Below are 25,627 nucleotides of genomic sequence, written 5' to 3' on the forward strand. Positions count from 1 at the left end.
TAAAATATTCACCAAAAATCTAAATATTTATTTTCATACTGTTTCAACATAATAGCAAATATCAACAAGACTTTACCTGTAGTAAGTATCTGTCCACCATTGGCAACTACTTCAGCAATCAGAATGGGAAAATGTTTATTTGTCGATTGAGAAAACGAATATCCAGCGAATATCAAACCTCCTGATATAGAACAAACATAAAAGATCTTCACAAAGTAGGAGAAAGTGTTGCTACTGGGTCTGGTTTGAGTTAATGGGCATAATAATATGACTGTATAGTTTGTAGCCTGGAGGAAGCACAATCACTGCTGACTGGAGTTTCCTGTCCAATAGCTGCAGCACACAAGTCAGTCAGTGGGAGTGAAGGGAGAGACACACACACTCACACACACACACAGGACGGACACTGCTCATTTTGGAGGAGGAGGTGTGTGTTTGGACTTTGTTTGCAGCAGAAAGCGAGTAACTCTGCAAGTGAAGACACACAGTAAAAAAAAGAAACCAAAAAAAAGAAAAGAAACGAGAGTCTTTAACGACTGTGCTCTGCAGAGACACTCACACTCACAACCATCTTCCCAAAGCAACATCTGGTCTCTGATCTGCTGGAGGACGGGGCGAGAAACCGGAGAGAGAGAAACTTTGGAGGCGGAGAGAGAAAAGACTTTCTCCGCTGCAGGAAAAATGCACTGAATTCGGGAAAGTGGGACATGACCTACATGAGTCTGAGGAGAGTTTAGGTGCTCGCGTGAAGTGGTAAAAGTGGACGGAAAAGGTCGTGGAGGGCGAGAAGTCCAACTGCAACGATCAGAGAATGAATTAGTCCAAAGGTTTGGCTGCTCCGAGTCCCAGCCAGAGAGAAGGTGAGACGTTGTTGTTGTTGTTGTTGTTGTTGTTGTTTTTCTGCAATATTTTCAAACACATAACGTATGTATATATGATAAAGTCGTCCTCGCGCTGGAGCTGGGCTCGGTGTGAGCGTGCACGGACTCGTTTTGTGACAGACCTGCAATAAAGGTAAACAGAAAACGCCCGTTAGTGGGAGAACAGTAACAATTAGTGGGTAAGTGTTTCAGATTTAAACACGACTTTATTTTTAAGAGGTTAAACTTTGTTTTGTATTTTTAAAGACTGGCACATTTTTACGCGTCAGGGGCCATTGGCACAGTTTTGGTTTTAAGTGCGCGCTGCGACCTCTCTCTTCCTCTCTCTCTCTCTCTCTCTCTCTCTTCCTCTCCTAGAAACTTTTTCAAACTTCGAACTGTTCGACTTGTTGCGGTTACTTCAGTGTGAATATGTGAATCATATGTGAATCATATGTGAGTCAGTAACTTGGGGGTTTTATCAAAAACCTGACTTGTATCTTGTCATCAAAACCTTGGTTGGCAGTGTGAGTGAGGAGCGAGCCGCGGGAGCGCGCAAACAGCTGGCCAGCTGAGCTGCTTTGGCTAAGCAAGCGCGCGCCAAACACACGTTGGCACGTGACCCAGACAGTATTGAAGTGATGTTGTCTTATCATAATAATAACCAGAACAATAATGATTATCATAATGACTTTGGCACTAGAGTCTTGATGATGTCTTGACACAAAATGCAGATGAGGAGCAAAACATTTGTATTGGAGACATAAACATGTGCAGATGTTAAAATCCTGAATCATTTGCTGATTATGTGATTTTATATTACATTCTGTATATTTTAAGTAGTTATATGATATTTGATTTGATTTATTTTGTTTGTGTATGCTGCATACTTGAGTGTTCCCTAAACTATGTACTGCTGTCTGTCTTGTCTTGTCCAGGACACTCTTGCAAAATAGATTTTTAATCTCAAATAGTTTTTTTTTTTTTTAAATTCCTGGTCAAAAAGGTTCTAATAATGACCTTTTTGTAGTATTATCCTTTTTTTGTTTGCCTGGCTAACTGTTGTTTTCAAAGGGACTGAATCTATGTTGTGATTTAGACTTGTGATGCGATGTTGTGGAAAACTTTGTCACAATAAACAGTTCTCAGATCGGTCTTCACCATTGGTTCTCAAAGTGCGGCCCGGGGGCCAATGGCAGCCCACAGAAACATTTCTGGTGGCCCCGCAGTGAATTACAGTTGATGGTTTTAATCCAGGAGCTACTAAGCTTGTTAAATGTTTATTGGACATTACTGGATACAGACCAATAAGTGTAAACAAAAATACTGGGTATTTACCTGGTTTCTATATGGTGAATTTTAGTGTATTATTGTGTTATAAGCTGGTAATAAGCCGGTAGCTACAGCCCCCAATTACTAGCTATTTACCCAGTAAATATATGGTAACAGAAATGTGTTACTTGGTATTAACCTGTAATTAGAAGGTAAGAACAATGGCCAAAATACTGGGTAATTACCCAGTAAATTATTAAGAGTTATTATATTAATGCTTATATTACTTAACGCTAAACTGTAGAACTGCAATCTGGTCATTAAAATTATTACAAATGGGATTTCTTTCTGTTTTTTTTCCTTTGGCGTCCCTCAGTCCAATGTTGGGTTCCTTAATTGTCCTCAGGTATCAACACTTTGAGAACCTCTGGTCTACACTATATAAATAACTGTTGCAATAAAATGCCACATAGATAAAGACTCTCTTCAGACAGGGGACGTTGAAGAAACCAGCTTTTATACATACTTACACCCATGTTGGGCTTGTAGCAACAACAAATATTGAGATAAGGTGCAACAGAAGTACAGTATATAAGGTACAAACAGTTTTTGAATGTCTTCGGCCTTTTGCGCTGAACATTTAGTTAGCTTTGGCAATACTGTGCCTTTTTATTTAGTTTAACTGTTGATTGAATGATTCATCATGCTTTTCCTCCACTGAATCATCTAGAGTCGTTTAGATGTGTTTTATTTACGTAAACACAACTGTTGTTGTTATTACTCACGAAAAAAACACAGGGTTAAAGAGTTTAAACACTATTAATTGAAGGAGGAGGCCATGATTAGGAATTTCCGTTGTGATGCTGATGCTTTCATGCGAGCAGCACGACAGTCCGTCACTTCCTTTTGTGATTTGTAGAATAGCTGAAAGGGATTCATGCTGGTTCAAGTCATGAATGACTTCACCTCTGCCAATGAAACACAGCCTGTTGGCCTGTTGCTCAGTTTGAAAGACTTCATGTAACACATGTTGTCAACATAATGCAAACATTTTCTCTCCTCTCTCTCTCTCTGTCTCTGGGTCAGACTCACTCCTTGGACCCTCCACCTCCTCCTATAAGAGCCAGGCCAAAGTCCATGGATGAGGAGAGGAGCGCTGCTGCCATCTCCCCAGAGACACCTGATGATGGGGACCCCAGTTTACAAATTCCACCACCAAGTTCACACAGAACCTTCTCCACAGAGAGAGCAGACACCTGCCCAAACCCTAAGCCATGTCCCTGCGAAGGTAAGAAATAGGTTTACAGCAAAAACAGCAGTCAAACATGCGTTGAGGTTTGTGTTAGCGAGTATGCTTTTTTTAACCTGGGTAAACCAACTAAAAAGAGTCTATTAAAGCAGAACTATGCAGGATTTGTACCCGAAGTTAACAGCTTTGGAGTCATTGTGATGGTTAATGTCTTGTTGCAGGGAGATTGGGGGCTGTCCCCACTCCCTTATACCTGTTAGCGGAAAACCAGGATCAGTGCCACGACCCAGAATCCTCAGAATCAGGAGGTCTTAAGAGAAACTACACACACCTGGCTAGGAGGTAGCGATCTAGCAAAAAAGTGATGTCAGTGATGCCAAAAGAAAAGAAATTACCTCTTTTGTGTTTCCACTGATGCTGGAGCCGAAACTGACTAAAACCTGGACACTGGAGTAATTTGACCTGGGAGTGAATGCCGATTAAACGCATTCCCACTGGTCAAAAACCCATTTAAAGTTTAATGGGGTTTTTTGACCAGTGGGACTGCACTGGGGTAAAAGGAGAGCAAAAATAAAAGACTCTACAAACAGATGTGCCCATGAGTCTGAACATGCCCTGAATATGCTGACATTTATAACCTCAGACACAAGATCTATTAAACCTCCTTTGTTGTTGTTGGTTTTTTTGCAGTGTGTGTGTGTGTGTGTGTTTTAAGTCGTAGATCAATCATTCATTTAAAAACTAGTAGATTAGTGCTGGTTGCAACATTCTCCCTGAGCTCTGTCATTCATTATTATAATAACATGCTGGTTATGTTTTCTGAATGTATAAAATGATATCTTTACTTTTTGTTTATCTATATATAGGAGATCTGTTTCATTTGAATATAATATCCTTCAGTAGTCTTAAGGGACTGTTTAAACATTTGTAATAAGTAATCGCAAATGTTAAAGTCAGAGACACATCGTGACTAAATCAGGAAATGTCTCAGTGATTCACCAGGTCAGAGGCTTCTCATTGACAGACGTAACAGTTGTGTCTTGAGGTGATTAAAGGTTGGTCTCTGTGGGGGACCGGCCTCCATGGATGAGCTAACGGACGGGGACCGATTCGGCTTTGTGGAGCTCAGAGGCTGCAATGGGACTCTTGGGGATTTGGGATTGAACCTATGACCCTTGTCTTTGTGTGATTAGCCATGGTGAGGGTTGACTGACACTGAGGCGGGAAGAGGAGAATGTGGACCGGTTTAGGGCAACACTTTGTCTAAATGACTCATCCAGGATCAGCTAAAATGCGTTGAGTTCACTCAAGCTTCAGTAAGAACTACAGTGCTGATTGTAGATCAGAGTGCAGGTTCTATGTGGCAATTAGGGAAGGTGTGGTTACCCGTTAGGGAAGTGTGCAGAGACTTAAGTGGCTTGTTGGCATGGGAACCTGCCACACAAAACTCTACAGTGGTTGATGCAGTTCTTTTATTTGTTTCTCCTGTTGTTGTTTTAGTTTTTTAAAGGGCAAGTCTTAACCAAATCCAACATTATTAACATGCTGATTGTGCTAAAATATAGAATCCACTCACACATCTCTTTTCTCTGCTTCATTGCAGTGTGTTATGATGGATGTTAGTGCAGCATCAGGTTTAATTTTAAATGCCTCAGTGAAGTGTTTGTGTTATTAAACAGTAAGATGGTGTCTGAACATGTTCTCGTGGCTGTGCTGACTTTACCTGTGCTCAGAGCCAGCACAAAATATAACTGTGGCCTCTCTCACTAAAGTTAGACTGCTTGTCTGGTCAGCTGGTCACGTGTGTGTGTGTGTGTGTGTGTGTGTGTGTGTGTGTGTGTGTGTGTGTGTGTGTGTGTGTGTGTGTGTGTGTACTGAGAGTAAGTAGGTGAGTCAGGGTGGAGAGGAGGGCAACAAGGCCCTGCTTTCAGCACTCTGTTTCACCCTCCCACCCATTCCTCAGCCCACAGACTGCAGCACTTTGAGACAACACGTTGGCACATACTGTAGATCTATCTGAGGCTTGAATTAAAGTTTTGTGCATGGATGCATAATCAGAACTCGATAACAACTTCCAAGATGGCACAATTTTTTTATTTTCCTGTTCTTAAAGTGCAACTATGCAATATTATTACCCTAATTTAACAGCTCCAGAGTCATGTTGATGGTTAAATGGTTTGTTGCAGGGAGATTGGGGGTTGTCTCTACAACCACTACTGACTGTTAGCAAAACAACAGTCTTGCAAGATCAGGGCTGCAGACCAAAATCAGGAGGTTGCGAAGTCTCAAGTCTGGCGAGAAACACAAATTTCTTTATGACAATACACACAACCTAGCCAGGTACCAGCTATAAGATGGAGGCAGCAATATCATAATTTCAGATGTTCATCATGACAGAGTCAGCAAAACAAAAGCAGAGACAACTGTTGTCTGAGAAAGCATCAGAGCAAAGTACGGTCTGACTGAGGGAGGCGCTAGAGAGAATTAGAAACACAGGCACGCAAAATGGACGCCGACCAGCATGGACATGGCTCCAAGACTTGTGTTTGCGGCTCCGCTGAAAACAAATGCATGGCAAGAAATGGGGAAGGGAGGGGGGAGCGTCAGTGGTGAGCTTTTACAACAGTGAGGATAAAGTGGTAGACAATAGACGGATGGATGTTTATGGTGGTGTCGTAAAAAATTGATCTCCAAAAAACTGAAAAGGGGAAAACGCCAAAGAAGACCAAAAGGGAAAGTTTTAAATGAAAACAAATGAGTTCACACCATGATGATTAAGCCTGTCTGCTCCACATGAGATGTTTAGATCTTTACACGCTATAACACTATAAGCTGGAATAACTAGAAGTCATTTCATTTGACCTCATTTAGCCTCACACTGCGTTGAGAGTGTGGAGCTTTGTTTTATAATGGCAAACCAGTAGTGAATGAAATATACGTCCCATAAATCAGGTTTTAAGTCGACACAGAGCTTCAGTACTGTTTGCCAGGAGAGTGAACTTGATGTTTTTTCACATTAATCAAAGAAAAAAAAAAGTAGAGAGCTGTTATTTTTTAAAGTCAACATATGAGTCACTATCATCTATGTTTGCTGGCACGCAGCTGTTGGTGTGCATGTCTGCAGGGAAGTAAAACTGAAGCCTGTGTCTGCATTGCTGCCAACAACCCTGTGTCACAGAGGCCTTCAACGGGACCATTACATTACTACACCATGAGTGGTGTTTGTGTGTGTGTGTGTGTGTGTGTGTGTGTGTGTGTGTGTGTGTGTGTGTGTGTGTGTGTGTGTGTGTGTGTCACCTCTTTGGGACCATTAGTCCTTTAAACTGATTTGAATTGTGGTTAGGTTAAACGTAGAATAAGATATTAACTGGTTATGGTTAAAGGTTAAGGATAATGCTTTGTTTTGGCTGTGAAAATGAATGGAGGTAAATGCAGTGTCCTAAGACGAATAGCTGTGCAAAAGTGTGTGTGTGTGTGTGTTCTTGCACTTGTGGCATACTGAGGACCAGTGAGGGTTTTTAACCAACAAAGTGAGGTCATTTTTACGAAGTGAGGACATTTTGGCCGGTCCTCACTTTGTTTTCATTGAAATTACTTCCTCAGGTTGCTATAGCTAGCTATACTCAATTTGTCCAAAAAAAAAATAATTCAAATTTTTGACGACATAGAAAAGTATGACTTTTTTGTCAAATTTTGGACCAAAAATGTTTTGTCAATTTTTTTTTTCAAATTTTGGACGACATAGTATTGTATGACGTATTTGTCAAATTTTGGACCAAACTTTTTGTGTCCTATTTTGGACCAAAAATTTTGTGTCAAATGTTGGACCAAAAATTTTGTGTCAAATTTTTTTTTCACATTTTGGACGATATAGTATTGTATGATGTTTTTGTCAAATTTTGGACCAAAATGTTTTTGTCAAAGATTTTTTCAAATTTTGAACGACATAGTATTGTATGACGTTTTTGTCAAATTTTGGACCAAAATTTTTTTGTCAAATTTTGGACCAAAAATTGTCAAATTTTGGACCAAAAATTGTGTCAAATTTTGGACCAAAAATTGTGTCAAATTTTGGACCAAAAATTGTGTCAAATTTTGGACCAAAAATTGTGTCAAATTTTGGACCAAAAATTGTGTCAAATTTTGGACCAAAAATGTGTCAAATTTTGGACCAACAATTTTGTGTCAAATTTTGGACCAAAAATTTTGTGTTCAATTTTTTTTTTACATTTTGGACAACATAGTATATAGTATGACGTTTTTGTCAAATTTTGGACCAAAAATGTTTTGTCAATTTTTTTTTTCAAATTTTGGACGACATAATATTGTATGACGTTTTTGTCAAATTTTGGACCAAAAATGTGTCAAATTTTGGACCAAAAATGTTGTGTCAAATTTTGGACCAAAAATGTTGTGTCAAATTTTGGACCAAAAATGTTGTGTCAAATTTTGGACCAAAAATGTCGTGTCAAATTTTGGACCAAAAGTGTTGTGTCAAAATTTGGACCAAAAATGTTGTGTCAAATTTTGGACCAAAAATTTTGTGTTCAATTTTTTTTTTACATTTTGGACAACATAGTATATAGTATGACGTTTTTGTCAGATTTTGGACCAAAAATTTTGTGTCCAATTTTTTTTTAAAAATTTGGACGATATAGTATTGTCTGACGTTTTTGTCAAATTTTGGGCCAAAAATGTTGTGTCCAATTTTGGACCAAACATTTTGTGTCCAATTTTGGACCAAACATTTTGTGTCAAATTTTGGACCAAAAATTTTGTGTCAAATTTTTTTTTCAAATTTTGGACGATATAGAATGGTATGATGTTTTTGTCAAATTTTGGACCAAAATTTTTTTTATCAAAGATTTTTTCAAATTTTGGACGACAGTATATAGTATGACGTTTTTGTCAAATTTTGGACCAAAAATGTTTTGTTAATTTTTTTTTTCAAATTTTGGACGACATCGTACTGAATGACGTTTTTGTCAAATTTTGGACTTAAAATTTTTTGTCAAATTTTGGACCAACAATTTTGTGTCAAATGTTGGACCAAAAATTTTGTGTTAAATTTTTGTTTTACATTTTGGACAACATAGTATATAGTATGACGTTTTTGTCAAATTTTGGACCAAAAATGTTTTGTCAATTTTTTTTTCAAATTTTGGACACATAGTATTGTATGACGTTTTTGTCAAATTTTGGACCAACAATTTTGTGTCAAATTTTGGACCAAAAATGTGTCAAATTTTGGACCAAAAATGTTGTGTCAAATTTTGGACCAAAAATTTTGTGTCAAATTTTGGACCAAAAATTTTGTGTCAAATTTTGGACCAACAATTTTGTGTCAAATTTTGGACCAAAAATTTTGTGTCAAATTTTGGACCAAAAGTGTTGTGTCAAAATTTGGACCAAAAATGTTGTGTCAAATTTTGGACCAAAAATTTTGTGTCAAATTTTGGACCAAAAATTTTGTGTTCAATTTTTTTTTTACATTTTAGACAACATAGTATATAGTATGACGTTTTTGTCAGATTTTGGACCAAAAATTTTGTGTCCAATTTTTTTTTTTAAATTTGGACGATATAGTATTGTCTGACGTTTTTGTCAAATTTTGGGCCAAAAATGTTGTGTGTCCAATTTTGGACCAAACATTTTGTGTCAAATTTTGGACCAAAAATTTTGTGTCAAATTTTTTTTTCAAATTTTGGACGATATAGAATGGTATGATGTTTTTGTCAAATTTTGGACCAAAATTTTTTTTATCAAAGATTTTTTCAAATTTTGGACGACAGTATATAGTATGACGTTTTTGTCAAATTTTGGACCAAAAATGTTTTGTCAATTTTTTTTTTCAAATTTTGGACGACATCGTACTGTATGACGTTTTTGTCAAATTTTGGACTAAAAATTTTCTGTCAAATTTTGGACCAACAATTTTGTGTCAAAATTGTTAAATTTTATTTTTACATTTTGGACAACATAGTATATAGTATGACGTTTTTGTCAAATTTTGGACCAAAAATTTTGTGTCCAATTTTTTTTTTAAATTTTGGACGATATAGTATTGTCTGACGTTTTTGTCAAATTTTGGGCCAAAAATGTTGTGGACAATTTTGGACCAAACATTTTGTGTCAAATTTTGGACCAAACATTTTGTGTCAAATTTTGCACCAAAAATTGTGTCAAATTTTTTTTTCAAATTTTGGACGATATAGAATGGTATGATGTTTTTGTCAAATTTTGGACCAAAATTTTTTTTATCAAAGATTTTTTCAAATTTTGGACGACAGTATATAGTATGACGTTTTTGTCAAATTTTGGACCAAAAATGTTTTGTCAATTTTTTTTTTCAAATTTTGGACGACATCGTACTGTATGACGTTTTTGTCAAATTTTGGACTAAAAATGTTGTGTCAAATTTTGGACCAAAAATGTTGTGTTAATTTTTTTTTTACATTTTGGACGATATAGTATTGTATGATTTTTTTGTCAAATTTTGGACCAAAATGTTTTTGTCAAAGATTTTTTCAAATTTTGGACGACATAGTATATAGTATGACGTTTTTTGTCAAATTTTGGACCAAAAAAAAAAAAAAAGGTTTTCCAGCCCTTTTTGCTCTGGGGCTCCACCTGCAGACATTTTATGGTACTACAAACAGTAGTTCTTTGTAGATGTCATTCATGAAGTAGATATCTGTAATTGTGTTGATTTAGAAAGTGGAAATGCTGGTCCTCACTTTGTCAGCGACCCAGTCCTCAGTATGCAGCAAGTACAAGAATGTGTGTGTCTGTGTGTGTGTGTGTGTGTGTGTGTGTGTGTGTGTTGACAGATTTGTGCCTGTCTTGCTGTTGTGAGTGTGGCTCTCACTCGGGCATTAAGATGCAATGAGGCCGTCTGTTTATACAGGAGTCTCTTCCACCACATGTAAGCTCGACTCTCTCATCGTCTTTCACCACCACAGCTCTCGCACTCTATTTTGTCTCTCACCTCTATCTTCATGACCACTTCTCAGCCCTTCTCTCTCTCTCTCTCTCTCTCTCTCTCTCTCTCTCTCTCTCTCTCTCTCTCTCTCTCTCCCTCTCTCTCTCTTGCACTTTCTTCCGTTGTCTGTAGACTCAACTGTAGTTTCTTATTAGATCCAAAAAAAAGTTTTTCTGGATTTTTCTAAAATGATTATGTTGAGTTGTATCACCATTGTTACATTTGTAAGAGAATATTGTTATTGTGATATATCAGGGCGTGATACTGTATTCATTTTGAAGCGCTGTTTTGATAGATCAGAGTTTGTGTTGTATTTCAGCCTCTGACCAGAGGGTGGACGGTGTGTAGGGACCATTTGGGCGACGCCCTCTACCAACTAGGAGGAGAAAGAGAATAGTTTTTCCTCAGCAATTGCAAAGATCCTTGGTCGTCTCTGCCAGCAAACTTAGTTATTATCAGTGTTCTAGACATATTATTTGTCATTGTCCAATCAGAATCAGTCATGTTTTATGGTCCTGCCTCTTTTGGGGCAATTTGACATAATCTTATCTAATCTAATCTTAATAATGATTTTGACTGATAGTTTGACTGCACTATCTTGTATGTGTCTGGTAAAGGTAGTGAAGCTCTTGATCCTTGGTCAGTTAATACATACTTGACTTAATATGCTGCCCCTGTCTTTATGTGGTACATACATTAGATTCATGTAAATAATATTTGTTTATCAAGTTGCCATCTAGTGGACACAAGGAGGACTGTTAATCATCTAACAACACATTGATACTGTATTTCTTTATGAATGGGTCACCTTAATCATTATCAGATTAGATAGATAGATAGATAGATAGATAGATAGATAGATAGATAGATAGATAGATAGATAGATAGATAGATAGATAGATAGATAGATAGATAGATAGATAGATAGATAGATTTCTTCTCTCCTCACTAGTTTAGGAAAACTTTAAATTCCTTATGTATATAACGTTTTTCTATTTTGGTGAGGGGAAATTATAACCTTGTCACCTGTGTATTGTATTGCGTGATTATTGCCAATACACAGCCTTACACATGATCATAACTATGGACACCTGTTGCTAATCAGGGTTTGCAAGTTGGCCAAATAAAATTAAAATCCAGACTGCTGTTTGAATAATATGATATCCTTATGCTAATTTTATGCAAATCTGTTGCTAAATATAGCTAATCTTTATCATTCTTTCCATTCTAAATGTGTGAGCTGAGCTGTTTCTTTCATACAGGAAAAGGGCCAATTTCAGAGGAACAGCTCGAGGAAACTAGCCAAGAAATAGTCAAGCAAATAACCCAAAACCTCATCTCCAAAACTGTCAAAACTTTGCTTACAGTATTTCTTCTGACCCTGAGTTTGGTCAAATAATTACAGTTGGACAAAATTGCTCCACTGTTCTCTCTGATTATGTTGCCTCTATGTGTAATGTGTATCCATGTGTGTTTAAATCAAATAACAATACAGTATTCATCCTTGTAATCACCAATGTAAATGTGTCTCTCTCACACGGTCTAAAGTACATTACGTTTCTCTCGCTTTCTCAATTTTATTCTCAAAATATTTTATTGGAAGGACATTAACGTGTGGTCACACACTGGAGTGTGATAGTGGTTAGCGCTGTTGCCTTGCAGCAAAAAGATCTGGGTTCGGAACCCGGTCAGAACACGGGCCTTCCAAAAAACATGCAGAGATTAGCTGGACAATCTAAATTGACTGTGTGAGAGTGAATGGTTGTTTGTCTCCATATGTTGGCTTTGCTATGGACTGGCGACGTGTCCAGGGTGTACCCCACATATTACCTATGTCAGCTGGGATTGGCACCAGCAGCCCCCCCACGACCCTCATGTGGAGGATAAAGCTGTTGAATATGGATGGACATTCACATATATTGCGAAAGTTGCTATCAATGATAATCAAAGAATCAAGTCAACTAGATAACACAACCATGAAAGTAGATGCTGTGTAGATAATAGTAATTAAATGTGGCACTAAGTTGTATAGGGTACAAAATAAATATGTTTTATGTTTCTTTTGTTGTGACGAGGTGACATATTTGGAAGCATATACTGCTCAAGGAATAAATTATCTGCTTCCCGCTCTGATTTGTTTTGTAATTTGGAGCCATATTTATTACAATTTTGGAAGGAAGTCCATTCTGATGTTTCTGTATTTTTATGTTAAGCTTGTTAAGTTGTGTAATTCTGTCTCTACACTCCATTATTACATTGACTAAGGAGCAGTTATCTGACTACTTTCTCTTTTGATAGGCGAGGGCCTTATAATGGTGACAGAGCCTCCTTCTGTTTTATCACAGCTCCAGCATTAGATGTGTAGTAATAAAGGATATGTTACTCCAGCTCTATTCCTTCCCCTCTCTTTCTCACTTTGCTTCAGACTGTAGATGCAAAAGAACCATTTGCCTACTTTTTCGTCCTTGAGGTTTGTTGAGGCTTGTGTCTAATTTGGTTTCTCACAGAAATGGAAATAAACTTGGCGCTGTTTGAGGGATTTTTTGCAGCATATTTGAACGAAGAAAAAGAGCTTCTTTTTTTTTTTTTTTACCCCTCACCACCTCGCAGGCATTCAAGGAACTTGCTGATTCTGCCTCTGCTGCTCCATGGCCCTTTTCTCTCTGTCATCAATTTCTTTCATGAGCACAGACTCCAGAGTTTCATAGCCAGTGTCATCAACTGTTGACAGATATTTTCAGCATGTGATTTAGGAGTAAAATGTCCTGTTGAAACACTTGAGCACTGAACAGCTACTGCTGTGACACGTGATAGCTCCCCCTCAGGTGAGCTGTTATTGTCTCAGTTTAAGGTTAGGGCTGAACGATATATCGTTATCGTATCGATATCGAGATATGAACATTCAAGATATTAATATCGAAAAAGCGACGATATAAACGATATAGATTTTCCCCCGCGCTCGCCCTGCATGTACAGCTCCGGCAGTCACAATAAACATCTTTTTACGATTGCCCTTGAATGCACCACTACGGCCAGCCAATCAGCAGTAAAATGTTAGATTTTTTTTTTCCATGTGGAAAGTTTCCACAGTCTTTTGTATTGTTTTTATTTTTCTTCAAAATGCTTGCTTTTCACCGAACCTGTAGTCATATCGTATCGTATCGATATCGAGATATCTGGCATGAATATGGAGATATGTAATTTTGTCCATATCAGCCCTAGTTTTAGGTCAACTGTTGTGACAGATATGTATTGAATGACAGACATACTACATATGTAAGCTCAGCCTCCTGAAGTGTGCGTCAGAACCACGTATACACATCACTGTCTCTCTGTGATGTCTGCCATTTTTCATCTGCATATGAAATATGTTCTTATTTCCATCCATCTCTGTCTGTGTGTATCTGATATTGGTGAGAAAAAGAACCCAGAACATTTCAGTCTCCTTGTCGTACAAGCGACACTCATTTAATGAAGCAGCTATATTTTCCCATGGACCAGAGAAATTTCATAGACAAAGTAAGACAATTAAATTCCCTCTAAGCCTGTTCAACAGCAGACAGTCTTTGTCTTTAATGAGCTTACACTCACTGCCTCATTCTCTCAGCAGCTATAATCTCTACATTTGGACATATTCCAGTAGTGCACTTTCACAGCCTCTCTGTGCAATGTGTGTGTTTCTGTGGTTTCATTTTTGGCAGCGTTGCAACAATACAATTGTTTCTTCTTTTCTTTGTCTTTGTGTCTTTGTGCATGTATGGACACATGCATTTGTTGCGATATACAGATAAGAAAGCACACGCACAACTGCTGTGGCTGTTTGCTCCTTTCTTTGAATTAGGTTTCGTCCCGATCAGAATCTCAGTGATCGTGTGTGGTTTCAATCAGTTCCACTCATTACGCAGCAGAGAGCTACTACACTAACCGCTCCGCTGAACTTTGTTCTGCCCAGTTGCTCTTCTCTTTATTCTTTTCAAATCTCTTAGCTCTTATCTTTATGCTTTTAGAGATAAGTCAGCAGGGGGGGGTGTATAAATGTGTACACATTTATTTCCTGTGTTTAAATAAATAAACCATAAAGTGAGACTGCACCTGCAACAATCACAGTAGCAGAATTTATTCATTTGTAAATGAGAATTGAGCAGAATGGATGTAGCTTTAGATTAATGATAAATCTTTATCTTAAAACTTGTGTTAATCATATAAAGCTGCAATGTGTGACTTTTAAAAAGGTGTTTAGAATGTGACAACCTCGTGCTGCACACAGGAAGTAATTTGTTTTATCTCAAGATAGGTGGAGGAAACAACAACATTTTGCGAGTAAAGCAAGAAATGAGCCAATACAATACTCACGAGTATCAGGCCGATAGTATTGGTACCGGCCTGATACTGGTCAAAATCACCGGATTGGATATCGGACAGATAAAAAAATCCTGTAAAAATGTAAATGAAAATCAGCCACAGCATTTTAGCTGAGTCGTGTTGTGCGATGTTTATTTCTTCTCTAAATGGAGAATAATAATTGTTACACAGTTGGAGAATTTGTCTTTGGCCGATGTTTGTGATTTCAGTATCTGTATTGGACACCAAAAAGTGGTATTGTGCCATCGCTCAGCAAGACAGCTGCAAGAGACTAATACACAAAGATGTACACAAGACAAGTTTCAGAAGTGAATTCTAAAAGCTGGTGGTTCAGACATTTGAGGGAATAAACTCTTTTGACCCAACGCACCTCTGCACTATGTATGTATACATGCTAATAAAGGCTCCCTTAGTTTTTCTTGTCAGAGCCGGTTTTCAGATGAAGGACACAGTATGACCATATTTTTACATCACGGTATTTTTCAGTTTCGCAGTATACAGTGATATTTTTGTATGAGTATGAGTGAGTGCTCAAGGGAGAGAGAGGCACTGTTGAGTGTGTGTATGTGCTCGTACTGCGAGAGAGGGAGCGCTGCAGTTGTATGCGTGTGTGAACGTAAGATGGTGGAGTAAATTGCTCCCTGCTGCAATTGCTATCATAGTTACTTCTTGAGGTACACCACAATTACCAGCCCCCAACCGTTCCATTCTTTGGCATCCTTCTGATGGGGTACCAGAGTATGGTAAGGTACGGTCAGAGTGGAGCTAGACCGGCTCCTCCCAAGACAGTCGGCCGATTGGGCGACAGAATAATTTCACTCCCTTGCAATCGGTGTAAATATCATATGGAAGTTGAGACAAATGCCCACATTCTATTTGCATACAAAGTGTGACGTCTTGTTGAGACAAACCAACCACGAAAAAAGAGTTGTCCTCCATTGTTTGTCTGTTGTGTCATGTCCTATGTTGTTTGTTGTCATCATTTGTTTTTGTCACACTGGTACAATGTCAAGCTATGTGGCCAACGGGCACAGCCCACACCCCACCTGACAAGTGAAGGTACTGCTCTCAGTCAAAGGGTGAATTCCAATTCCTTGCTTAATCCTCAATCTTAACCCTCAATCTCAAAAATGCTCTCCCTCTAGTGCAAGTGCTGTCCTGATTCTCAGAAAAATTAAGTTGAGGGTCAAGTTTAAGGGCTGTATCACCCTCAATATTGAGATTTTCCAAGACCACCCTTGGGAGCAAGGGCTACCCAGAATGCATTGCGTGTTTTCACATAAGAAAGATGGCGTCGAAAGCAGTGAAGCGAGTGTGATACAAATGAAGTATTTTCTTTGTTAATAGAGATATAAAAATGATCTTAGTTTAGGCCCATATTATGGATTACTGACGTCATTGTTGCCTAACATTTATTTTTATTTGACCATCTTTTGTCAATAGTCGGCCGGTGTGGTTTACTTTTCAATAAGTCGTGGTGTGTGGTAACTGTCAGCTGAATATTTGTATGAGTATCATCTTATAACTAACTGACAACCTAATAACTTGACTGAAATAAAATAATAAATAAATAATCGTGACGTAAATGTGTTCTTCTTCTTCTTCTTCTTTTTTGGAGTTGACAGACTGGACGCAGCTTTCACGTTATTCTGCCCCCTACAGTCTGAAGACGTATCTGCATTTAAGGGGTGTCCCATTTCTAAGTGACAAAATAACCCTCAACACTTGGTTTTGAGCGACAGTTAAGATAAGGGTTGAGCTTGAGGGTTAAGATTGAGGGTTAAGATAGGAATTGGAATTGGCCCAAAATGCCAGCCTGACGCAGGGCTTTACCATTCTAAACCATACCATTCTGTAGCCATACCATGATGGAAAGAGCAATGGATTCTCCAACAGACTTAGAAGGAAGGGTTATGTGAGGGACATTTAGCTGCAACATGCAACTTCACCAATTCACTTTGCTGAATTAAATTGACACACTGTACCTTTTAGAGACTTCCTTTCATCTACACATAAGAAGCCTGTGCTCCTATGAGTGTAGGTGTAGAAACAGGAAAACTCAACTCACCCACCTTTCCCCTCCTCAGAGATCATAGGCTTCACTCCCCCTCAGGTGATTCAGGATATGTCTCTGGGTTTGTCTGCTTGTTTAACATGAATGTTTGTGTACATGTGTTTGAGTGTGTGCCCTGTTTTATGCAAACCATTCCCTATGTGATCCATATGTTTTTGCTTTGATGGTCGACTGTTTGTTTACGAGGAGACATAAATTCCTCCGGATTGTTGCTTTAGGGCCTCTGACATGTGCACATGCACCAAACTACACTCTGGCGTGAACATACATGAACACATACTGTACATAATCAAGCTTGCACAAATCAACACACACATCTTCACTCACACATGTAAACACACAGGCTGATCTCCTCAGTGGCTCTTGATTACTCTGGTCTGATTTGAATTAGAGGCTCATCTTTCTCAGATCTCAGAAATGGCTCTGAGGTTGAGCGGTTTGGTGGTTTGATGCTGATGCCAACACAGTTGGTTGAAGGCCTGGTTGGATGGCATGGGGGGGATGTGTTTTGCTCCAACAATCGTGGTTTTGAACATTTACAGAGAGAGAACTGTTACTGAGTCACAGGACCTACATACTTTTAACCCATAATACTCCACCAGCAGCAGAAATTGAAATGAGAATGCATTGCAACAGAGTTATTTCTGACCAGATCATTGAACACACAGTGTTCAAGTGTCATACAAATATTCACTATTTAATAGTCACATGACCACAGAGGGCAGCGGTCTTTAACCTTTGTTTACTTTATAGTTTTGCTTTTTGTCCTGCTTATTTAGCTCAGGTCATTCGATGGAGTCTTTGTGAAACGGTTCTTGTAAAGTCATGGGATTTAACACTGAAGAAGTCCTTTCCTCCCCCAAAGTTTGTTTACACTGGGAATTCATGTGACTTCAATAATGACACAATAAACCCCAAAAGCAGTTTCAGTAGAGAGCAAAACAAGATGAAGGCGACGATGAGTATGACCAATAAATGGCATCTAAAATGCTGTGTGTTTTTTTTTATTAAATGACATGAATTGATGTCAGTATTTTCAGAAAAATGCCAGATGTCTGAACTCGTTAAGGTCAACTGTTAACCATTGAGCACATGGTGAATTATCAATTATTGACGATCCATTCTAAATATTTTGATGAAAATGATCACATCTGCACAGAACAGTGGGTGATTATCTGCAGACATTTTGTTAAGGGTTAGTGTGAGATATAATGATATAATGCTGTGTTTCCATCATGGTACGATATTTTGTGAATGGTAACTCACCCTGAGTACCTATATCTTGGTAGGTGTTGTGTGGTCTGATGATACTCTATGTAGCGAGATATGGAATGACGATATCGAATGCAATACAACAGACAGCAATGGATGACGTCCAACAGATATTTTTTTCCTGCTCAGTTTGTGGATTTTAAAGAAACACTGGTTGTAAAGTAGTGACATTTTTCTGTCGCCCAATCAGCTGACTGTCGAATGGGTGGAGTCGGTCTAGCTCCACCCTGACCGTACTTTACCATTTTACTCTGGTTCCCCAAGGGAAGGGTGCCAAAAAAATGGACCAGTAGAGGCTGGTATTTTTGTACTACTCATAATGGAAACACAAAATATACGTACCAATATAAACCATACAATGTAAGCACAGCTTAAGAGATATGAAGTTTGTCTTTTTCCATTAACCCATCCAGTGATTTTTACCAGTTTCAACTGATACTGGTTATTTTATCTGTTTATTCTCAACCTGGTAACTTAGACATGATATTAATTTAGTAAACTTTTAATAGGTGGTGACATATACAGTACATCACATTGGTGTTGGCTGGCTGACTTATATACACAATGCACTGTGCTTACTTGTCCTTGCTTAGTGTTTTACAAATCAATTTTAAAGAAGTCAAATGAGAATGGATGGGTGACCATATAATAATGGATAGGCATGTGCACTGACATACGTACTCTGTAATATACACATATCTCCAGAGTAGAAATTTGGCAGTATATAGAGCTAGGGTTCTTAGTAGTGGCTTCATATCTGAAGGAGGCTGATTGAGACTAATGGATACAACATGGGCTTCAGAAATGGTTTCCACATGCAAGTGTGAGTATGTGTGTGTGGGGAGAGAAAAAGACACTGTTCTACACACATTATATGAGTTTTATATGTGTGTGTGTGTGTGTGTGTGTTTATGTGCAGATATTCATGTGTAGTTTTTGTTTACCGCTGGCTAATACAATAGACAAGCAGGAAGGACTTCCTATTCCAGGTCCTGTTTAAGTCTCTTTAAAATGAACACACTCACAAATCCTGCATGAAAAAAAATCCTTAGATGCTGAAGACATTGTTCCTCTTCATTACGGTGAGATCACCTGACTTAATAACGTTATTCAGCCAAGTAGTTGTTTTCTCTCCTTGATTTGTTGTTCTCCATTTGAGCTACACAATCTAATCTAATTTTCAGTTACACTAATCTTTCTGCATTAGTGACATTGTATCCAAAATGCATGTGATGGTGTTTCATAATTAAAAAGAAATAGATGAGGGGGATTGTGTTTTTTTGCATTCAGTGAGATTATCTAATGATTAGTTAATCATATATTGTATTATAGTAAATATTAACGAATGTCAGTTGCATTTAAACCACTGTCAGTGATTTCACACACTGCTGATTAAGTCTTTTCAGAGCCACAAAACTCTCCCCGCGACATTCCCTATAATGCAAACACAAAATGGTTTGTTGTACTTTGAGACAGAAGCAACAGCAGTATTGCACTAATAAAGACAAATGGCCACAAACTGGTTGGAATACGACTGAAAAACACCAAGAAGAGCCCACAAAAAGTTGCAGAAGTGAATTATACTGTTCAAAAAATCTGATTGTCAAATCACAACTAACCAATGACATCAGCAGGCGTGAGGTCTCATGACTGTCAGTCACTGCTTCACCACTTTGGAGCGATAGTTGTTGGTTAGTTTTATTTCAGCTAACGGTTAGCATTTTGAGTTTAAGTTAGAGTTTTTTGAGTTCAGCTTCAGTGACAGACAGCGATTCAGTGTCAGACATTGAATTTGACTATTACGTAAGTTATGCACTGTAATTATTCTTCAGTATGGTTGGCATTATTTTGTTTGTGCTCTTCTTTGCGTTTGCTGTAGGCGTTAATCACCTTAATGTATATACTTAGGGAGTTGTGTGACTGAAAGTTCATATAAATGTTATTGCAGGCTGTTTTTACTGAGTTGCCTTTTCATGGCCTTTTCAAAGCAGTGGCACAGTGTTTAGATCTTTTGGCTTTTATTTTGAAAGGTAAGATCAGATGTGGTTGCTGTAGAGCGTTTACTGTGTGAAGCAATGTTCAGTTGCCTGAAATGACGGAACCTGATTGTCATAAGGGTTTTTTTCCCTGGTAGTTTTTCTTTACCCTGGCTGAGGATCCAAGGACAGAGGATGCTACCAACTGTGTGAAGCCTGTGAGACAAACTGTGTCTTGTAATTGTGGGCTATATAATAAAATTTGATTGATTGATTGATAATAGTGTACGGTGCATAGTAGTGTAGTAATTGTGGCATTTTTGCAAGTTGTTGCAGTTTGCATGATAATATTGTGATGATGATATTTCTGTATTTTCCACCTGGCAACACTAGCACCCGTTCATGAACGTGAGACACATTCGGTCAGGTTGGTCCGTTGTGGCGTTGCTTTCCTATTTGACAGAGCTCATTTTCATTTTATATTTTCACAAGAACTAAACACAGGCAAAACAATATCAACAAAAAAATATCAAAAGTTACCTGCTGTCGCTTTAACCCCAGTGACTCACTGGTTGTATGCTTAAATCGCCATAAATTACATGTTTGATTCTCATGTGATAATGAATGAAGCAAGATGCCAAGTATGCCAGTCCAAACAAGCACTAAAGAACTGTGCAGGTATGCTGTTTCTGCCTCAAAGAAAGCATCTCTACCATTTTTAATCTTTGTTTTCACTTCCCCCAAAGCACCCTGTGCCTTTGCAGTGTGACATTATGCATTAGCTGTAAAAGTGAGGATTAACCATGAGAGTTATCATCAATATCTGAAAGAATGTGTTCACAGGACAGGAAAGAGAACTGAGCAAGAGTGGATAGAGTAAATAAGCTAAGCCGGGAAGTGTTGAGTCCTTGTGCAGGACGTGGTTTGGTGTGTGTGTGTGTGTGTGCGCGCGCGCATGTGTGTGTTTATCAAACCCAGCTGGCTCCCATTTGCCCAGGAATGAGTGTGCACCTCTCAGAGGCCCAGGCCTGCCCAGGTTTGAAGGCCTCAGTGTGTAGCATGTGTGCATATGCGAGTGTGTGTGTGGGAATAACAGCTTCATTAGAGGATTCTAGTGAACACATAAAACACGCAGACATGAATTTACTGTATGTATATTATGTGCGTGTCCTCTTATGTGTTTTGTATTTTAAACATCCACACAGTTTTCAGGTTTCACAAGCATGAACGTGGACCCCTCAACAGTCCCAAGGGGTTGGATTTAACTGCTTCCAGATGCAAGTTCAGGACAGAGCTCACACCAACGCACTCAGACAAAATCTTCTGCTTTGTTAAAGTCAGCAGAATTACTCTATTTAGATAGATTAACTGCTGGTAGATAGGAAATTACACAGGGAAAGGCAAGATTACTATGAGTGGGAAAAGTTGGCAGTTGCTGCTAATATCTGCATATAAGAAGAAAAAATGGGAATCTAAATGATGGTTTACGACATATAAATGATTGTGATCTAATGGACTAATGTGCTATTGTTTATTAATTGTGATGTTGTGATTTGTGTGTTTGTTTTACAGACGTGGCCCAAACTTATACTGAGCCCCTCATATTGAGGACCAATGGAACCCCAGAAAGGTTGCTAGGCAACGATGGAGACACTTGTAACAACAGGCTCTCACACTCAGCGCTCACAACACCCAGCAAGAGTATCACATGTGAGTAAACACACACACACACACACACATTGACACACAGAGACAGCACATGCAGAGAGAAGGGTGAGCGTTTTATTTCCATTACCTATCGCTGGTCTAATGAGTCACATTGTCCTGACCTTTAAACAAATACATTTGCACACCCTGAAGAAATGGGTCAGGTAATCATACATAAATACTGAAATATCTACATTTTCAGTTAAGGAGGTTAAGTTTTGAATTCAACCCAAATCCCTGACCCTCTTTCCTCCTCTTTCATATCTTCTTCTGCTTGTGTTTATTTTCTGTTCTTCTTTGTTGGGACTTCATTGTTAGAATATCACCATGACAATGGTCACTCACGGCACTGTCGAGTTTGCTTCCATTACTCAGTCTCCTTAATTATTTTTAAGGTTCACTGAAAATCTTAGCATTGGACTAATAAAAGTGAGACCCCCCCCCCCCACCCCCATTCCGAAGGCGATCCATCAGTCGTGAAGCCTCTACGTCAGAGTAAGACTAACTTGTTCCATTAGCTCTTGTAACAAGTTTCTCTCAGTGGTCGTTCTGAAAGAGTCAGATGTGGTTTTTTCAGTATTTGCTAACCATAGAACACAAAATGCATATCAGTACAAAAACACAATTGGTATTAAAGCTACAGCTCCCTCCCAACAGCACAGCCATCCTCCCAGTTACAGTTTTTCTCATTCGCTTTGGTGCTTTTCTCACATCAATATTAACATTATCAGTCAGTGCATTTCTCAAAACAATTAGTGCAAACTGCAAAACCTAGTGGAAAACCTGCAAAAGCATGTCGCTCCAAATGGAAGTATTAGTCAAATGGCTTTGTCATGTTTTCATTATGACAGTTTATTCTCTCAGTGTTTTCCAATGCAACAAAAGGTCAGAACTCAGTGACACTACGTGAAAATGCTCAAGACAGAACTATACACGTACTTGTACAGCCATTTGAAAACTACAGTAAAGTTACACATTGCTGTAGTTAGGGGAGTAAGTGAGATATTATGAGATGTTGGATTACTGTCATGTTCTCCTTAAGAAACATTTGAATGATTGAATTCTTCCAACATTTGGTTGCACCCTCTGACCAGACTCAGCCATTGTGAGGCTGTGATTGACAGCATGATCCACAACTGTAGCTCTAATTTCGTTAGGAATCTGCCTCTGTATTTGGTCTCTTCTCCCTCTTCCCATGTTTTGTCCTCTTCCTCTTCCTCCACACATCCTCACTCCTCTTCCATGATGCTGAACTTCCATTTCTGTGTCACAGAATTGTAGAAATAGTACACACTATGTCCTGCTCAGTTCATATATGTTTGCCAAGTGAGGGTTCATGGGTTCATCCCTGAGAGACTGTGAACAAGTGGCCTGTCATTGGTTACAACTAATACTTCACACATCTCCTCATGAGTGAAATCTGAAGTTCACCATTTCCAGAAAGAAATAATAAAGAAAGGTTGACAGAATTTGAAAACTAGTTCAACAATTTTGTATGTAATGAAATGAAGACTATTAGTTTTATTGGGAACGACTATTCATCATCATAAGTATAGTTGATTTTGACTGACATGACAGAAGCAAATGATAATGTTATAAAACAGCAGATAATTGTACGAAAGCAACTAATACATGTGCAAAAGCATTTGCAATTTGTTCAGAGGAAGGAGACCTTGATACTATGATGTGCACAAATGACTAAATGTCGTGGAGGTTGAACTAATAGTTACGAGAATTTTCATTCTGATCAGAGAAAAGCAGCAAAACGACTGAGAAAAACTGTAAGCTTGTCATGTTTAACCAGCATAAAGTATTATAATAAAGCGGCAAGTAAGTGTGAGCGCAAACATCACATCCGTACAAGGAAGGAATTTAAAAAAAAAATGAACCAGATGACTAGTGCAAATGAGTAGTGGTAGTTTGTGCAAAGTTCACCATATTTCCTTGATGCATTTGGGATGCAAATGCATTAGATGTCACTAGCTCTTTCCTACAGCAGAAACATTCAGTTATTACTATTAAATGTTACTTATTAAAATAATGATATGAACCAGTGAAAGTATATGTGAACACGGCTTAGGTGATGATTTTTAGTAATCCTTGTCATTACCGTCTTGTGGAATGTTGGGTAACTTTTTATTATTTCAGCTCCAGAACCCAGAATTTCCACTTTTCACACTGTTATTCTTTGATGTCAGTGTTTATTCCATCTGTGAAACGGGCGTTTGACCGATCCAGGTTCTCATGCTGTAACATAAGATTGTTGGCTGGCTGTGGCACCGGATTTAGAAAATTGCAGACAAGGAGATGAATACTGTGTGTGTTTTATTTACACTCAGCTGTGCAAGTCTAAACTCCTTCCCAAAATTCTCCAGCTGACCAATCAGCACCTCTCCAACTCAATCTGCTGGTGAAGAACATCACAACACCTGATCAACACGTCCAGAGTTATATCACCAACTGCCACCACACATTTCCCTTCCCCCATGTTACCTCTCCAGTGATTCTATCTCAGCCAGAAAGAGACTCTCTTTGTCGTCTGCATCAGAGCCAAAGGTTATGCAAGTAAACCATATCATTATCCTGCCACATACATTTTCTTGCTTTTACCCCACAACAAAATAGGTACAATCTCATTTAATTTTTAAACTTAGTTCTGCTGTGTCATTTATTCACTTTCAACGACCAGGCTCCACAATAATAACACCCACAAAGCTCTAGCTGCGTTGTCTCCATGCTGTGCCACTAACCCAAAGCACTATAAATGCTCCTAAGTGGTTTAAATCTGTCCTTCCTGTCATTCAAAGAAAATGATGAGGGATGGTGTATGTGAGGGAGTGTCAAATCAAAGGGGCAACTGAGGGGTAAGAGGAAGGTTGAGTAAGCTGACATCTGAGCATGTGTTAGAAAACAACCAGGGTTTTTCCTGAAATCCAGGGCCAGACATGGGTGACATGCACAAACACACAAACCTGCTCCATCATAATAGCTAGGTTGCCGTAACTGAAAAACCAGCAGTTAAGTCAGGAAATGGATAAGTAGGTGAAAGCAGTGTGTTTTGAGCTGAGTAGGTGTGTGAATTGTCTGCTGTGTGAGTCTATTTCAGACTCAGGACTGAAACACTGAGAGTTTTAGTTTGGATTTTCTCTTTTTCTCTAAATAATTTTACATCCAAATAAAATCCATGAAACCCAAAGGGATACTTGAATAAAAGTACTCACCAGAAAGTCATGGTTTATAATATTACTTGAGTAAAAGTCTTAAAGTATATGACATTTACTGTACTTGAGTATCAAAGGTAATTTTCTGATATAAAGGTTTCCATCTCCACTATGTGTCCAATACACTTAACCCCATGTTGCTCCTGATGGCTGAGCTGACAGTGTGTGAATAAAGGACACATTATACTTCTCCTACTGCATATGCATTATTCGACTGCGTAACCGTGGAGACGCCTCGAGCCTTTATACTTCTGTGTCGTGGTGACGGATACGCGCTGCAATTTCCCGCTCGATCAGTAGGGGTCGCCACGCAAGGTTGTTGTGCTTTTGGCTACAGTGAGCAATGGCGTCCGAGAAAGAAAGACTGTTGTTGTTGAAACAGTGGCCGTTTGTCACTTTTCTGTGTCACGGAACGCAGTTTTAAGATAATTTGAGATGAGAAATTGTCCATTTAGAGTCTAAACATGTGCTGTGTGTGTTAAGATATGACGTATTTATAGTTTGGCAGCGACGTTGTCGGCAGTGATCAGCTCCGCCTCTGTGGACGCTCGGTGCTCACTGTGAGCCGGCACAAAGCAGCGTTAGCTCGGCCTGTCCTGAGGACCAATCACAGCTCTTACTGTCTCCGTTGTCCCTTGACGGAGTGACGGAC

At 38.6% G+C, this 25,627-nt stretch overlaps 1 protein-coding gene across 1 annotated transcript in view; it reads left to right on the forward strand.

Moving 5' to 3' along the window:
• Positions 1-740: 740 nt before the first annotated feature.
• Positions 741-25,627, forward strand: part of mdfi (MyoD family inhibitor) — a gene marked incomplete at its 3' end in the record, with an annotated part of 34,812 nt that continues 9,925 nt past the window's right edge. The window contains exons 1-3 of the mRNA XM_083888610.1: positions 741-860; positions 3,219-3,420; positions 21,620-21,757. Coding sequence (XP_083744736.1) covers positions 3,270-3,420; positions 21,620-21,757 — 289 coding nt within the window. The 5' untranslated portion in view covers positions 741-860; positions 3,219-3,269. The remainder of the gene's footprint in view (positions 861-3,218; positions 3,421-21,619; positions 21,758-25,627) is intronic.

Source organism: Microchirus variegatus (genome assembly GCF_963457635.1).
Source record: "Microchirus variegatus genome assembly, chromosome: 4".
Classification (NCBI taxonomy): domain Eukaryota; kingdom Metazoa; phylum Chordata; class Actinopteri; order Pleuronectiformes; family Soleidae; genus Microchirus; species Microchirus variegatus.